The 16,724-nt window shown below is 38.3% G+C and overlaps 1 protein-coding gene across 4 annotated transcripts in view; it reads right to left on the bottom strand.

Annotated features, from left to right (window-relative positions):
* Positions 1 to 3,736: 3,736 nt before the first annotated feature.
* Positions 3,737 to 16,724, bottom strand: part of LOC131592253 (myosin-binding protein C, slow-type-like) — a 69,635-nt gene continuing 56,647 nt past the window's right edge. For 3 of the 4 annotated variants that reach the window (XM_058863646.1, XM_058863647.1, XM_058863649.1), the window contains 8 exons: positions 15,348 to 15,543; positions 14,587 to 14,726; positions 12,816 to 12,975; positions 11,271 to 11,407; positions 10,190 to 10,376; positions 7,841 to 7,899; positions 6,350 to 6,389; positions 3,737 to 4,435 (listed from right to left, as the gene is read on the bottom strand). In XM_058863646.1, coding sequence (XP_058719629.1) covers positions 6,369 to 6,389; positions 7,841 to 7,899; positions 10,190 to 10,376; positions 11,271 to 11,407; positions 12,816 to 12,975; positions 14,587 to 14,726; positions 15,348 to 15,543 — 900 coding nt within the window. In that variant the 3' untranslated portion in view covers positions 3,737 to 4,435; positions 6,350 to 6,368. The remainder of the gene's footprint in view (positions 4,436 to 6,349; positions 6,390 to 7,840; positions 7,900 to 10,189; positions 10,377 to 11,270; positions 11,408 to 12,815; positions 12,976 to 14,586; positions 14,727 to 15,347; positions 15,544 to 16,724) is intronic. The other variant, XM_058863648.1, reaches the window with a different exon arrangement.

Genomic DNA, 16,724 nt, shown 5'->3' with positions numbered 1-16,724 from the left:
GGTTTCTGAGTGAGGCCAAGGAAAAGCTGTGTAGCTGAAGTAGAAAGTGAAAAATACAACCTGCAACGGCATCTTCTTCGTATTGGAAATTCTTTTTTTAAGTTGCTCCACTGTGAGCCAGAGGGTGCAGCTTTCTGTCCAGATACTACAATTTCCTGGACAGAGACGCTTCCTGTTATTCAAAGTGACCTGATCCACTTCAACTGATAAAGGTATTATGTGTTTGAGTAGGTTTCTCTACTGCAAGAGTCAGGGATGCTTGACACTTGTTAAATGGTGGTTTCCAAATCCCACAATGTGCTATGTACATTCCAAGTGCTATGTCATTCATCAGCTGATTTAATTTACAGATCACTAAAAACAGTATGATGCAGCAGTGGTCATTAGAGGCCAAAGCAGAGGGGATAGGAACTGCTAGCAAAAAAGAAGGTGACGTATAATATAGTAAAGAAAGGTTCAGTTACAGCCAGCTAGAGAATGGCAAAAGGGAAATCTGACAGATTCACAGCCAGTCAGATCCCCAGTCCACAGGAATCACTACATTTGGAAGAAAGTAAAACTCTCTTTAGTTTAATATCCTGTGCATCATCGTGGCCAATGAGCATAATAGAACTTGTATTTATGGAGAGATTGCTCATGTTCTTTGGATACCTGGAGGAAAAAAAGAGGAACTAGGGAAAGAAGTGGAGGGGAAAATAATAGGCATAAAAAGCAAGGGCCACATTAGAGGAAGAAAGAGATTCCCTACTGAATTTATCACTGGGCTTGGGGAGGGCTTTTTTTTTTAATTTCAAAAGTATTCAGCAACAAAGCATAGATTTAGAGAACACAGAATTTTAAGTCCAGCATGTTTAGTCTTCCAGAGCTTCCTCAGCATTCAGGATACAGTTTTGCTTCCAAAGCAGCAGCTTTACTTGTCAGTCAGGAAAGCAGGATGTGAAAGTCAAGTGACAGTAAGTACACTGTGCTTAAATTAGAATGCCTTTTGCTCCAGAATCTCAAAATGCAACAAAAGACTTTCATAAAGTAAGGGTCCCTTCACAATGGTCTTTAAAAGGCACCAATATTACACTTTCATTTTTTCCCTCTAAAAGAAAGTTCAAGAAACTTGAAATATTTCTTATAAAAGGAATACTTATTGAAATTTCTTACTCTCCATAAAGACCTAATTAACAGTATATCCTAATTTAAATAATCTTTTCAAAATTACTTGTCTCTTTTTTATTTCTCTCCTTTATATTTGTGAGATTGTTTTCAGTAAGGGAAAAATGTGCTGGCAGTAGCTGTGGCCTTTCAATGCAAATGGGTAACTGCAGTGCCTGTATCAATCTCTACATATACCAATTTGAGAATAGAGCTGTATTTCTACATTTATATGCCAAATAACCTTCCATGTGCAAAAAAAACCAAAACAAATAGAAGCCAAAAGAAGACCAACTATTTTCCTCTGGCTTCATTAAAAATAAATGAAAAAAAATTAAAGTAATTTTGATTAATCTTTGTGTGTCTATCTATGTGTGTTTACATGTATTTGCTGTCCTCTGTTACTTCTAGGTCTATTTCAGGTTCACTGATTACCTGGAAATCCCTGTGACTTTGGAGAAATTTCTTTGGAGCATTGTGTCACATCTTCTACAGCATGATCTTCTCCAGCTTCTATTCCTTCTAAATTTCTTTTCCTGCAGTTTCTGTCTTTGGTACCTCGTTGTTTTCCTAAACTAGTATTAATTGCAGATTTCATTAGCATTTCCCTAACTCTGTGGGTTTGGTCACTACTACCTCCACCAAACACCACCCCTGGAGAATCCCATAGAGCAAATTGTCATAAATCAAAACTTTGCCTTCTGTCATTCTCTAGATAAGGTTCTACAGCATGTTTTAAATCACTGGAAATCCCCGCCCTGCCCCACGCCTTCCAGTCATTTCTCTGACAGTCGGTTAACTCTTAATCCAGATTGGTGGCTGCTCGGTGTAGTCTGAATTTAGAGCACATTAATGCCCTACCCACGGCCTGTTGCCCTTCCTGCCGGCGTGGTGCATCCCCAGCCCCAGGGACAGCCAGTGGCAAATGCTGGGCAGCGCGGGGGGGAGGAATTGGGGGCAGCCGAGTACAACGCTTACTGTTCACACAGGGAAAAGGAGCTTAGTTCAGCTTGTCGTTTAACAACGCTGGCATCTGGGAGAAATTAGAGTAGCTAATTCCATCCACGGAGAGCCCGCAGAAGCTGAGGTTGTGCTGGCTTCCAGGTTATTATGTGTGGGATATCGGGACTGAGGAGGCAGATAAACGTGAGCTTGAAGCTGTAAACATTATTCATACAAAGTGCAGGTGGCTGTGTGCCTCTTACTCTTACTGACAAGCACAAACTCCCAAGAACTAGCTTTTGGTGCTGACCATAACAGGCTGATACTGCTTTAAATGAGGGCCATGTGCTTGAATGCTTAAACCTCCATGGCATTTAATCAAACTGACCTTGTTCTGCAGCTTTCTGTGCTTCAAAATAGATGGGGGGAATATCAATTCACTGGGGAGATACAGAATAAACAGAAATTATTAATCCCGTATGAAATTCTCTTCCTAGTAGATGTGTTGCTTTCTTTCATGTGTAGATGTGAATGAATGTGTAGGAGAGGATTGGGTTTGGCAGGAACAGGCTGAAATGCAGGTGGGGTGTGGGGGCACATCCAGGATCACTGGGAATGCAGAATTGCTTCCCTGCACAGATAGCACTGCAGAAGAAATCACAAAGCTAAAAAGAAGGGAGAAAAGAAAAACTATCTATCTATCTATCTATCTATCTATCTATCTATCTATCTATCTATCTATCTATCTATCTATCTATCTATCTGTCTCTGAGAGTAAGATTCACAGAACAACATGAGAAAATGTGCTCAGATCCCCAAAGCAAAAAAATGGGAGCACAACTGTAAAAACACCACTTCAGCTGTGGCAGTTCAGAGTTACACATTCTTTTATTATTGCATAATTACTGACTGCTGAATGTTTGAAAATGCACTGACATCAAATAAACATCTTGTGATGTACTACTGGTCTAAGTAGGCCTTTATCTTTATAAACCCTAATTGGAGATCAGCCATTAGCCAGTGAGCAGATAACCTGCCCTGTTTGTACAGCCAGAGTGAGAACTGGTAAATAAATGACAGGGCAATAGGGAACGGACAACCTGGCCAAAGTATGTGTGACCTTGTCGCTCACATGCTTCAGGGTTTGCTGGAGACTGAGGGACAATCACACCCTCTCCTTGAAGAGAGAGAGAGAGAGAGAGAAAGAACTTGGAGGTTAATGATGCTGGAGTTGGAGAGGAAATGTAGCCATTCTGCCTTCTCAGGCACTTTTGCCATGCACAGTGAACTCACCACTGCTAGGTCTGAGTCCCTTTTCTGATGTGATAGCTACAAGAGCTCAATGAATTACAGGGGAAGGGGAGTGGATCCAAACAGTGGAAGCCATTGTGGTTGATATTTATCACGTTTAAAATATTGAAAACACATAGATTAAAAATTGCATGTATCTGTAGCATTTATCTCCACTCACATTCTGTGTCATGTATCTTAAGGTATAAGCCAGTGTGGTAGGTGACTGCTGATACTGTTTTTCACTCCATGTGGTGGGCACAAGTTCCTGCTTTATTGTAAGTGGAAATGAAGTGAAAAGAAATGTGGTAAAATGAGACAGAAATAAAGTAGACAAGAACTTAATACATCTTAAACACTTCATGTTTATTGTACATTAAATAAAACAATTCCAGTTACGTTGAGAGACCGATGGGTCAGATTTAGGAAATCAAAACTTCTATAGGAAGATATGTTCAGCTTAAATGATCATTAATTACATATGCATTAGTTACATTATAGTGAAACCATATTCTGTTAAACAATTCTCAGGTGAATAAGATACATTATCAGAGGTATGTATTCCAAGGATCTTATTGCACATCTACGGGTTAATCCATGTACTTCCAGTGTGAGGAAGTTATGCTTTGTACCACTGAGTACAGACTGCCTCCTTATGCTTGTCACACAGCTTCCCCTCTTTCCTCATTAAAAAACAGAACACGATATCAAACAGAAAATAAAGCTGAACATTACAAAACGTGTGTTGTCTTCAGTTCATTTCAACCTCAAAGCAATCCATGCGTATTCTTTCTTTTCAGTAAGAGCAGGTAGGGAAAACAAAAGGACAATTAGGGAAAAAAAAAAAAAAGAAGTCGTAAGATCCCTCACTGCACATGTTTTTCTGTCATTGCAAGAACTAAAATGTTATTCTGCTACCAACTTCCAGTGCAGTGGGAGGAAGCACTGTGGACGGAGTCTCACTTCCCTTCGGTTTTGTCTGCCTGCACTTCACGCATATACGAGTCAATGATATGCGGAGGCACTCCATCCATTAATAGCTTGAAGAACGAAAGCCCACCTACAAACAAGGAAAGCAGGTAATATTCAGGCTGAATGTCCCTGGAGCAACAGCTTTGCACCTTTATTCTCTGGCATAAGTGACAAGTTTTAGTCAGTCCCTATTACATACTTTGAGGTGTGGTAAAATTCAGCCCTGCTCAGAAGTGCAGTATGACATCTGGCCGTTATTTAATTGGTACTATGCAGACCTTTCCTGTCCTCTTGTGCAGGGTGAATTTCATTGCTAGGGTATCATATATTCAGTCATTTATCTCACTACATGCAATAGTTCACGATAAGCTTCACTTCAAATAACTCTCCTGACTTTCCATCGCGCTGGGTGGAGTATGGTCAGAGATGGAAGTCAGTGCAGGGGGAACAGCGTAGAAACACTGACCAGGATGAGTTGTGGAAAACATGCAGAGATATTCAATTTATTCTAGTTTTGGGTCTTAAAATGGTTTCTAGGTATTTAGCAAAATATTTACCACATTGATTGAAAGTAACAAGTGGGATGACATACATGAAAGAATAATAAAAAAGCCAGGATTTCAGGTGTAGTCTCCAGAGGTAAAGGTGATGAAAGCTGAAATTTTCATCTGCTGGGGAAGTCTGAGGAATCATTTTGGAATTTCTTTTAAATTCACTTTAAATTCACTTTTAAATTCACTAAATTCAAAGGATCACTTTTGAAGTGAACAATCCCCAGGTTTTTCAGCCTGGGGAAGGGAAGGTTCCAGGGAGACCTCAGAGCACCTTCCAGTACCTAAAAGATACTTACAAGAGAGCTGGAGAAGCACTTTTTACAAGGGCCTGTTGTGATAGGACAAGGGGAGGTGGCTTCAAACTGGAAGAGGGTGGGTGCAGATTAGATATAAAGATGACATTCTTTACTGTGAAGGTGGTGGGGCCCTGGCCCACATCGCCCATAGAGGTTGTGGATGCCCCACATCACTGAAATAAAAGCCATAGAAACTAGTATTTCTGCTATTTTCATTGAAATCAAGTGATGTTTGGAAGAAACAGTGGGAAAAAGATAAATATTTTGCTAAAAACTTTAGAATCTGCCCTTTCTCCAGACAAAGGATGTAAATTGCTTTAAGAAATATACCATTACTATTCCTTTTACAAATCTGCATGAATATTGTGTTCTGCAAGTTGCAAACCACCCACTGACAGGTGCACTTACCTTCTGAGCTTTTCTGGAACACACCAAAAGCTTTAAAGCAAAAGTACATTGCCAGGGTGAAGAGAACACTCTCTGACTGCTTCAGCTAAATGCAATTGAGCTGATACTTATTACAACATTTATGCCAAGTACAGATTTTTAAGAATTTACAACCTTTATTAACACAAGGATTATTCAATTAAAATGCTATTAGTTACTAGCGATTATGAGACTATGCTGTCTCATTTAATGTCACCATTGTGGCAGAACTGTTTGCTCCCAACCTTAGGTAGATGCGCAATACAGACAAAAAAGAAAAAAAAAAAGCATGCTTTTTGGCATTCTTTCAGCTCATGGAGTGCAAGTTGTACTATGAATCATTCATTTTTAAAATAAGTTAACACTGGAATAAATATTTTGTCTATGTAGAGGCATATTCCTACCAAAAATAACTTTCTGTAAATACATAATGCTCTTTTTATTACTTACATTTTATTCATGCTAGTTATTCAAGCTAAGTCATGCACTGTTAAATTCCATTGGAACATGCACCATTAGAATATATGGGTTGTACCACTAAGAATTATTTGTAAGTAATGAGCAATTACAAAAATCTGAATTTATATGCCTTAAAAACATCATGCTGCTAACTTGTAAAGACATTTTCATTAAGTGACATAATGAAAATCATGCCATACTAGGCAGACATTGTATGACTTATAAACAGACATAAGCTTCATATGCAAGAACCATATGAAAGCTTACCTTAGATGACAATATACATTCAAAAATCCTTACTGTGTAACTAAGGGAGAGAGAGAAAGAGAAGTAACAATTTAATTGCAAACACAAAAGTGGAGAGAAAACATTGAGTGAAATTATTATTACAATTATGTCAAGGTGATAATTTAATCCTTAGTCATGTAAAATATGTGGGAATAGAAGCACATGAAGAGTAAAAGGTAGGGATCCAGTTCCACTTCAAAATTATCATTAATATGTAAAAGCTAGATTAATAGGTACAAGTAACTATAAAAACCTCTAATTAGTCTAAAGTATAGATTGGAACCAAACTATGTTTATGATAAAAGTTTCCAAATGTAGCTTCAAAGAAGCTAACATACATATACATATATATATATATATGCATATAGTATTTTCCACCAGGGGAAAAAAAAGGCACACACATAACACTGAAGCATATATATATATATGTTGAAACTGTAAGGCAAAATAATCAAGTACAGACTAATTATTTATCTGTGCACTAAAATATGTACTTTGTCATATATCCACATTTACATTACTAGAGCATGCTATTTATTCTGTAGGAGCCCTTATCTTTAATTAAACATATTAATTAAATCTATAAAACACCCATATATATACACTTATCTATATGTATGTCTATAAAAGCATGAAACTTTTTGCCTATTGTAAACTTTTAAGAAAAACAGTCCAATAATTCAAAAGCTGCAGAAACAGTATTCAGTCTGATCTCAAAACGTATTTTAGGACTGAAATTTTAAGTCTGGATGCAGTATATTGGAGACCAGTTTCTGGGCATCACTGTCATTTTAAAACTGCACTGTTAATGTTCTGAATGTGGGCAAGGTTGCATGGAAAGAGACATTTCTATAGAAAGAGTCAAAATTTCTGAACTCCAATGAACTTGAATGTAAAATAAGCTCCAGAAGAAATGAAGTAAGCAAAGAAAAATTTTCTGCTTGTAAGTAATTAAATCAAGATTTCATCTTTAAAATCACTAGGTTAAGTTCAGGCATGGATTATCATTCTGAGCACTAATTTATTACCAAAGAATGATCTGTTGTAAAGAATGTCTGTTAAGTGCAGCAAATGACTTCATGATACTTCTGGTCTTTCAATAATTCTACAAACTAACTGAGAGCTGGTTTTTTTTGAAATGCGTATTTCTTTCTTCTGGAAAGATCTAAGTGTTGTGGTCAAACATATTCATAGTCATTAAATAAATTCTTTATAGATACATGTACTTTTATGAAATATGTCTAAAACCCTAGTAATTCTAATATTGAATACCCATATGATTGGATATTGTCTTGATTAATTTGGCCTTCTTTGCTCATGTGACATAGACAATGTATGCCATGAGACTCTAGCTAGTTTAATCTAAAAAAGCGAAGAAATACACACTTTGCATGCAGAAAATGCGTTTGCATGTGGAAAGAAAGGGTGGGAATGAAATGGAATGTCCAGAGGAGTACGCGCATTATAAACCTGATTATCCCCCGCCAAGCTGAGTGGTTCTCCTGGATTAATTACTCCATGATAGATCACTGCAGAATTAGAATATTTATAGTGGTATTTATTCGCATTTGAAATTTTTCCCAGTTGATCTTAACACCTTTTAAAAATAATATTTCTTATACAGCAACTTTGCTACCTCCAATCTATTATTAGAGTGATCACCAACCTTTATTTCACTTCTAAGATAAAGGTACTCTAAAGCTGTTCTTTACCATGATAAAAGAAGCACAACACCTTATCTAATTCTTTTCATCAACCTCGGTGAAGCTTATAAGGAATCAGTTCTTTAGTGCTTGTAATTAGGAATCTACTTCAACAGACTCAAAAGATATATACGGTATTTTTTGTAATGAGATTCTGCATATGTTGTTATCTTTCAAGACAGATGAGAAAGAGTCATCTATTACATGACTTTTTACACAAATACATTAAAAAAAAAAAGACACTACAGGTGCAGTTGTACTGAGTGGGTCACGTAACTTTAAATTCACTCAGCAAATCTTAAAAGCAAAGAGCAAAAGATTGTATGTCTGAAATAACACCAGTACATGAAAAACCTCTTATGAGGACAGAATAAGTTTTTATTATTTTAATTGTGCTTATAAGTATCACTAAAATTTTTTTTAGGAAACGAGCATTACATTTAGCAACAACTAGGGAGGTTAACTTTACACCTAAAATAGTGTAAGAAAATGGCTAAAAATTTAGAACATTTTAGCATACTGATAGTATTCATAACCAGAATATTCCTAACTAGTCAGTTGTTCCAATATTATGCACACTCTGAAATCCTAGGCTGTTCAGATCCTTTGGGGGCTGAGCATTTATATAGGCACAGTAAACTTAACTTCTCAAATACGTCAGAGATAGATAGCTAAAAGTAATTCTAGCCAGAAGAAGGAAATATAGCTTGCTACAATAAATACTCTTGCAGGGCATAGAGCTCTCTAACACGACTTACTAGTAAGTCATACCTACTATCTGTAGTAATAGCACCGTAGCTCGTATGTTCACCAGATAGGCAGCAGAGCCTTGAGCCTGTTAGTCTTATTCAGACAACATTCAGCTCTATCTCATCATCTTACAAATCCAGACCTTGACAGTTACTTGCTGGAATAAAGCTGAACCAGTTTAAAGCTGTACATAGGAAAACAAACACACACACACACACACACTGCAATTCATTTCCAGTGAGTCAGAAATCTGCAGGTCTCTGCTCTGCATCAGCGTGGTGAGCAGTCATCTGGGGAGCCCTCCTAAATGAACAAATAGGCTGGGAAACTTAAGAGGACGATAAATCAACATGTAAGTCAATAGGAGAGAGAAATAAGATGTAATGATGTCTTTGTACTCTGGCTGTTTAAGAGTAATTTGCTATATTTGCCTAGATCAAACCCTGAGCCTACCCTGGTTTGCTAAGCTTCAGCTGCTGTGTTCACTTAGCAACATAATTTGGCTTTTCAGTATAAAAAAATAGACAAAACAACCTTCTCAGGTGTTGAGGTCTTCTGTTATGCTGTGAAATAGAAAGTTTTCTTGTGATTAAGGAAAGCAATCTTCCAGGATGAGGACAATGACTTTTAAAGACAGTATCTTAAAAACAAAAAAGTGAAAACTAAGAAATACATTATGCATATTTTCATTACATTATTTAAGTGTTCAAATTAACATAGACCAAACATTTATTGAAATGTCTTCTTGCTGGCAAATTTGAGCTGTGGGACAAGATACATCAGAAAATACAGAAAATGGAAACTGAAATGCAAAATAAACACATTGAAATCCATAAAAATTTTAAGTGTCTTCATTATAGATTAGCATGATGGAAGTAATGTAATTAAAGCCATACTGATGTCACCTAAATTCCCTCTGAATTCCTTAGTTTGACACTTCCTATCAGATGGTTTTAGGCAGCTTCCCTTACTTATAACCTCAGAAGAATTTTTTGAGAAACACTTAGTTTATTCCACAGTTGAAACTGAGCTTTTGGTGGGAATTAGTCCAGCTAAATATGACCCTATCTTTTCCTAGGAAGTAATTTTCTGAAAAATATGGTCCAAATATTATTCATCAGTTGTCCTATCCAAGTCCTGTTGCCATTCATGGTATCCCAGTTAATTCTAAACTGCCTGAAATTCATAAAAATTATTCATTAATGGAAACAAAACAAAAGAAATCAACCAATATTATTTTGTCCTATCAGAGCTATTGATTTAATCCAAGAAAGTTGGACTCCCTTTTGCATTTGCCTTGCATCCTTTTAGCTCTGCAGACAGTGCTCAGGCAGAGAGGGTGCTTGCAAAGTTTTAAAGCCCTTACCTCTTACTTCCAGTTTGCAGTCCACTTCTGCCTCTCCCAGTTCATTGACTGCTCGGCAGGTGTAAGTGCCTCCATCGTAGGGGCTGGGTTTGCGGATCTCCAAGGTACACACACCTTGGTTGCTGAACATCCGGTACCTTGGGTCGTTCATTATGAGCACTTTGTTTTTCATCCAGGTTATTTTGGGCTGTGGTAAAAAAAAACAAACCAAGAAACAAACACAAACAACGACAAAAAAAGAAAGCCCAAATGCACAAACCTGTGAACTGAAATATTTTTTCCCCTATTTTGTGGTGTTCAGTTACAGCTGAGTCAACTACAAATGATAAAAAAATAGATGAAGTACTGATAGAAAGGAAACTGTAAATCTTAAAGCTAAGCATTGGCTGCATCATATATCTGATTTTTAGCACTTTTTTTTCAGTGCAGCTCTAATTTAAGTCATAAGCACAAGCCTGTTAGCAGTACAAGGACTATGTAATAGCAAACATCTGATCATTAGCTTTTGACATCCAGTTCCTATAAGTCAGTTAGAAAAACATATTTTTCCACAGTAATTTGCACAGTCGGAAACTGTGAAGGGTGAACAACATTCCAAATTTCTCATTTTACTTGGCCAGTTCAGCTTCTCACACCAGAAAAAAAATCTCAAAAAGACACAATTCAAAAGAAATCGCAAGACATATTGTGGGTCTGAGAAACAACGTGGCACCCAGAGCATTCCTGCAATGTGCTTATTTAGAGAATAATTAGCTCTTTATAGCACAGTTATGGCTTTATTTTAATAACAACTTTTACTGATATATTAACTGTACAGCTGTTGTCAGTGAGACTTCCAGCAAAGCCCAGCCTTTTCCTGAGGTTCTGCCCCTTCACTGAGTTATCTGTGCATTAACTATTAGCGTGCCTGTAGCACAGGTAAGCTGCTCCATAATTTCTGCATTCTTTAGAACCCACACCTGTCTGTTTGCCTTCAGCCTGGCTCATCAGTAGAATGGTGAAAGTGGCATTTAACTTTTATTGTCAGGTGTTTTAAATGCTCTCTGGTGTTTTAAATGCTGCTGTCAGAGCTGTGCTGTACCTTGGGGTTGCCCCGCACACTGCAGTTCAGGGTGGCATTGTAACCAGCTACAGCAAACGTGTTCACCAGGGGCTGAGTGAACAGCGGCCGCTCGCTGAAGTCAAAGTCATCGTAAACTGGGTATTTGTAGACTTTACCTATGAAGTGAAAATGAAACATTTATCAAAAGAGCATTGGCTGGCAGCTAAACACCCAAGCGCATTAAATGGCTGCAGAGTCAGTTCTGATCTGCACTGCTTTAGGTACTAATGTGACTCCAGTAACTGCACTTGTAGGGGAGGCTGAAGGTGGGTCTGCACAGTGATTATAGCCCTTGGTCATTGGTGTCTGAGAGCTTCTCTTTGTTTCCTGTGCAGGTGGTACACAAAGCAATACATGTTTATTCCGTGTCTGTGCCCTGCATGCTACAGAGAAGGATGGATCCTGACCCGAGTACTGCAGGATGCCTGTCTTTGGCAAGCCTTCTTCACTCTGCTGCCAATTATTTTTTATGGTTTGTTCTGATTATAAACTCTCTATGTACCTGAAAATCCATTTATCTTTCTGCTTCGAACAGTACACGGAAAATGCAGATACCTGAATGGATGTAGTGTCTGAACAAGGAAAATGTGGTAGTAAAATGTATTTTCTCACTGCCAGTTTATCCCCACTCTGCAATGGAGATTACCACAAACAAAACCTCTTCAGCCACACACTCAGCTGGCATTTAAAGTGGCTGGACAGACAGACATCTATTCCTATGTACAGGTATCATTATGCAGCTTTGCTTCACTGAAAGCTGATCCAAGTACTCATACTGACTTCAGTGCAGCTTAGGTCTGATACTTGCTCTCATGTGAAGAGCAAGTGCTGAAAAAGAACTCCTAGAGCCATTCTCTTGTTCATGGCTACAGTCTTTCAGCCTGGTTGTGTGGGTTGTAGAGGTTGTCTGTCCTCTGCATCATGGCATTCATGTATTCCTTCCTTTCAGACAAACTGCTTTGATTTTCTTCCTGTAAGCTGTTTGTTTTTAGAATTTCCTTTCCACAGGAAAGTTTTGTGGTTTTGAAGCTTACAGTGCCATTTCCAACTGACATCTTCTGAAATGTCAGGATTTTTGACTGCAGAATCAGAATTTTCCCAACCCCACCCTCAGGAGATATGAAGCAGGGGTTGTGCTTTTCTATTGCATCCTGCCTGAAATGGAGGGAGTGCCTGCAGAGCTGATGCCAAGTCTCCAGTGGAGGGCAGTGACCCACTGCTTCTAACAGAACAGCTGCTTTATTCATCTCTGGCTCTTGTCAACGTATATGTGCCAGTGGTGATGTGAGCCTGAGATCCAAAACCATTGAAGATGTCAGAACATGGGAGAAATGTCCCACTCCTGACTAAAAGCAGTGACTGTGAGCTATGTGGTCAAACCAAGACGTCTGAATAGGAAATGCCCTGGCTGTTGTACCTGGCTTTGGCCCTCGGAATGCTTTAGAGATACGGCCTTTATCTCTAGTCACATTCCAGCCTCTGAGCACCCCCTGTCCCCTGATGAGGCATGGATAATTAACTAACCATCCTTTGCAATCAAAGCACTCTCTTTGGTCATGGTTGCATCCTCGCTGAGGCCGCACATGTTTTCAGCAAAGACCCTGAAGTAGTACTCGTTGCCTATGACCAGCTCGTTGATGGTGGCACTGGTGCGGTGGTAGTGCTCGATCACGGTGAACCACTCCTGAAAGGCACAGACACACAGGGTGAGCTCCCCCAGCACCCACTGGAAGAATCATCAAGCTTCTGGGAATAGGTTCTTTGAAGAGAATACAGGTAACAACAATTAATAATGAAATGATTTGTAGCAGCAGCCCTGCAGAGCTCACTGCTGGGCAGTGAAGGCTGAATGGAAAGTGATCCCGACTGAATTGTTACGCTGGCAGCTGGAAGGGTTCATTTTAGGAACTGCAGTATCACAAAGGTTGTGTTGTGTGAGCAAGGCAGGCTCCCTCATTCCTTATCCACACTGCTGGCAGAGGAACAAAACTGCATTCCTGTGGGGAATGTGCTGTTCTGCAGTGATATGCACTCACAAGAGGGCACTGCACCAACCTGCCCTCTCTCACAGGCTGAGTGTTTGTGAGAAATGCAGTTCTGTGCTGTGGTCCTCTGATATCTAAAGGCCAAGATGGGCAAGTGGGTTTTAGTGCTTTAGTCTTGCAGCAATAACAGGATGTGTGAATTCTGTCCTATTACACAATACCTAAACAACAGTCTGAGATGAAAGAGGTTAACACTAAAAATGCAACTAATATAAAATGCAATATGAACGCAGCAATGTATTTTGTTTTTCTTTACTCTGCCCTAAATAGTTTTCTTGCTTTTCTAAAGATGAACTTGTTCTGAGTTCCCTGTACCACAGTTTGCATTAATATTTGGTCAACTTTAGGAGCCAAAATTCCTTTGGGAAAACAGTTTTTTGTATAAAAAACAGCTGTGCCAGAATTGCAAAATGCACCACCACTGTGAGGAAAGTGACTTGAATGATTCTAGTGAATCTAGGGTTCACACTGAAACCTTATCACAGTAAATTAGAGGGGGCATTTTTCTGGTCACTGTAGCAGAGACCATGTCTTCCTACAGTCTCAAGAGAGGGAGAAAGAAAAAAAAAAGGATGGGAAGGAAAATAGTGGCATAGGAAGAATTAATTGATCAGACCATGAAGGAGATCAACATATTAATGTGGGGGATAGGAGGGGACAGCAAAAGTTTTTCTTGGAGAAAGCAGCTCCCAAAATTTTGCCCTAGATTACCAGTGTTTAAATTTGCAGTAAATGTTGAAAGAGAATCTGATTTCTGTCTTTTAAGAAAGTGTAAAATTTTTGTTAGCTTAATAAAAATAATAAATATTTCTGCATTGCACTTTTCATCTGTAAATCTCAGAGTGGTTCCAGAATTACCTATGTGCTGTTTTGCTATGGGTAGTAAGGAGTGGCAATGATTTACACAATGTGACATTGCAGGTTTGAAAACAGCAGCAATGATACACTTTTGTTCTGGTAGAAGCCTAGTGAATTCAGAATTAATGTTTTAAGGTTTTATTTTCTCTCCTGAGGCAAAGGAAAAATGCAGAATTACTTCTCTCAAATCCACCTATCCTTTTCTTTTTTAGTCCTTCTCTTTGGAATAATTTGAAAGTATTTCCATTTCTAGGCTTTTAGAGAGTCCTTTTGAGATTTTTTGAATGCTGATAAATTAGTGCTTTGTCCACCTACACCATTTTAAGCTTTTTGTTTTTGAAAGGGAGAATTCATGAGTACACCCAGCTTTTAAGTATCTCTTTATTACTTACCATACTCTTTTTATCTGCTTTTTGAATAGTGTACCCAGTAATGGCAGCATTGCCATCATCTTTTGGTGGCTTCCATGATAAATTTACATTCTCTCCCCAGACATCCTCAATAGTTACAACCTCTGGTGGGCCTGGGCGATCTGTAACGAAAATATGACATATTCTACAGTTTGCCTTCCCTTTTTCCCACACACATCTTCCTATTAGTTTGATTTCTCTCTCTTTCTTACAAAAAAAAAAAAAAAAGTCAAAAGAAAGATACGATTGCAAAATAAAACTTTCCAAAGTGAAGGCATGTCAGAATTACAATAAATTTAATAGTTAAAGTTGTGCTGCCAGTTTTGTAAAGGAATTTGTTTCCTTAATTATGTAAAGGAATAGATTGTAAAAACAGATTGTAAAAAGTAAATTTCTTTTGTTGTCTGTATTTCCTACTGTCATATATTTTCAGCAATTAGGATTTCTTCCACACTGCATTTGTGACAAACTCACTATGAATTTGCTACCATTTCTGTCTATGGGTACCACTCCAAAGGGAAAATCTTGCATCCTGGATAAACCATAACATGAGGTGCTTAACAGAGAAAAAAAGAGACTGACATTCCAACAATGCTATGGTGTCTGGAGGTTTCCTGAGGGACCACAAATCTACAGCCAAGTGATTGGGCATGGAGAGATACCACTGCCAAGAAAGATGTTAGGATTCCCATTTTCCTGTGGCCTTGGAGCAGCAGGATTTATTTCCGTTTCTCCAGACATACCAACAATCTGAATATCTATTGTAGCTTTGTCCACCAAGTTCTCCACCTCCACTTTCATGTCATACTCCCCGGAGTGCCCCCGTTCTGCCTTTCGGATGAAGATGATGGTGTCGTTCTCCGTGTTGCGGATGTTGATGTCGTTCTTGTCGATCGGAGAACCATTTTTCTCCCACGATACTTTTGCTCTTGGTTTTCCCTGCAAGGAGCCAGGAAACAATTTTTGTATGTTTTTTTGGAGAGAAAAGGGAAGAGAAGGAAACAGGCTTGTTTCCCGTTTTTCCCAAACAGGAAATAAAAACTGTCCTGAAAGAAACAGAATTATTTTTAAAATTATACACCATTTAGAGATGCAATCATACCAATTTACCTAAAATATAACTTTCTTTCCTTTTTTTTTTTTTTTTTTTTTTTCCCTGGAGACTGAAAGTATTTGCAATTTCTGGCTATACTGGGCAATTATCTTTCTGGCTAATCCTGACAAATAATTTCCAGTTTTCTGAAAGGGAGAAAAAAACCCAGAAAAAATATAGAACAAAATATTTCACTCTCTGGAAATGCTTACATTTTCTACACTGCCAGTGAGAGAGGAAAAGTAATAGATTCAGCCTCCAGGGATCCTGAACTCTCTTCTTTCATTGCAAAAGAAGTTGTAATAGCTGTTAGGAAGGCTGCATTGATCTCTTTTGTGTGTCATTTTTTGTGTGTCTAAGTGCCCAATATAGGTACTTAAAATATAGTGAATTTCACCTGCTTTGCCTTGGGATTTGCCATCCACATGGAAACAGTTTGCAGATGCTGTCTGAAAAGGGTAATCTCACACCATTTTGAACACCCTGTCTTAGAGAATAACCATAGAATATTTAATGAAATATTGAATTAATGAATTTCTCAAGAGAAATATATCTTGCAGTGTATTGCTGATCAAGCTTTTATGCGGCTTTTAACAGCCTCTGTGGAGCTGAGTTATGCCCACCCAGTATCATAAAATGTGCAGACATGAAATAGGAATGAATTCTGACATAATTCTTTTATTCAGAATTAGGACCCCACAAGGAGAGAGGCAGGTGCTGTTTAAAAGATATGGGAATGAAGGTTAACACGATACTGTGGGAAAACATGCTATGTATTTTAGAAATAGTCATATTACAGCTGTGATCTCAAGGATTTAACAGTTGCGGTCTGCCCACTCTTCCCCTCACTTTTCCCCTCCCATGACAAGGAAGTTATTAAATGCTACTATTCCGCTCTTACTAACTACATTTATCTGCTTCCAGTGCAATCCCTTTGCACTGTGCTACAATTATCTCACATGCAATGTCTACTGTGAGGTTTTGTAAGTGTCCTTTGGATGACAGATGACCAATCAGTCCATCTGAG

This window comes from Poecile atricapillus, chromosome W (assembly GCF_030490865.1).
Source record: "Poecile atricapillus isolate bPoeAtr1 chromosome W, bPoeAtr1.hap1, whole genome shotgun sequence".
Lineage (NCBI taxonomy): Eukaryota > Metazoa > Chordata > Aves > Passeriformes > Paridae > Poecile > Poecile atricapillus.
This window is presented reverse-complemented; position numbering and strand designations above follow the sequence as displayed.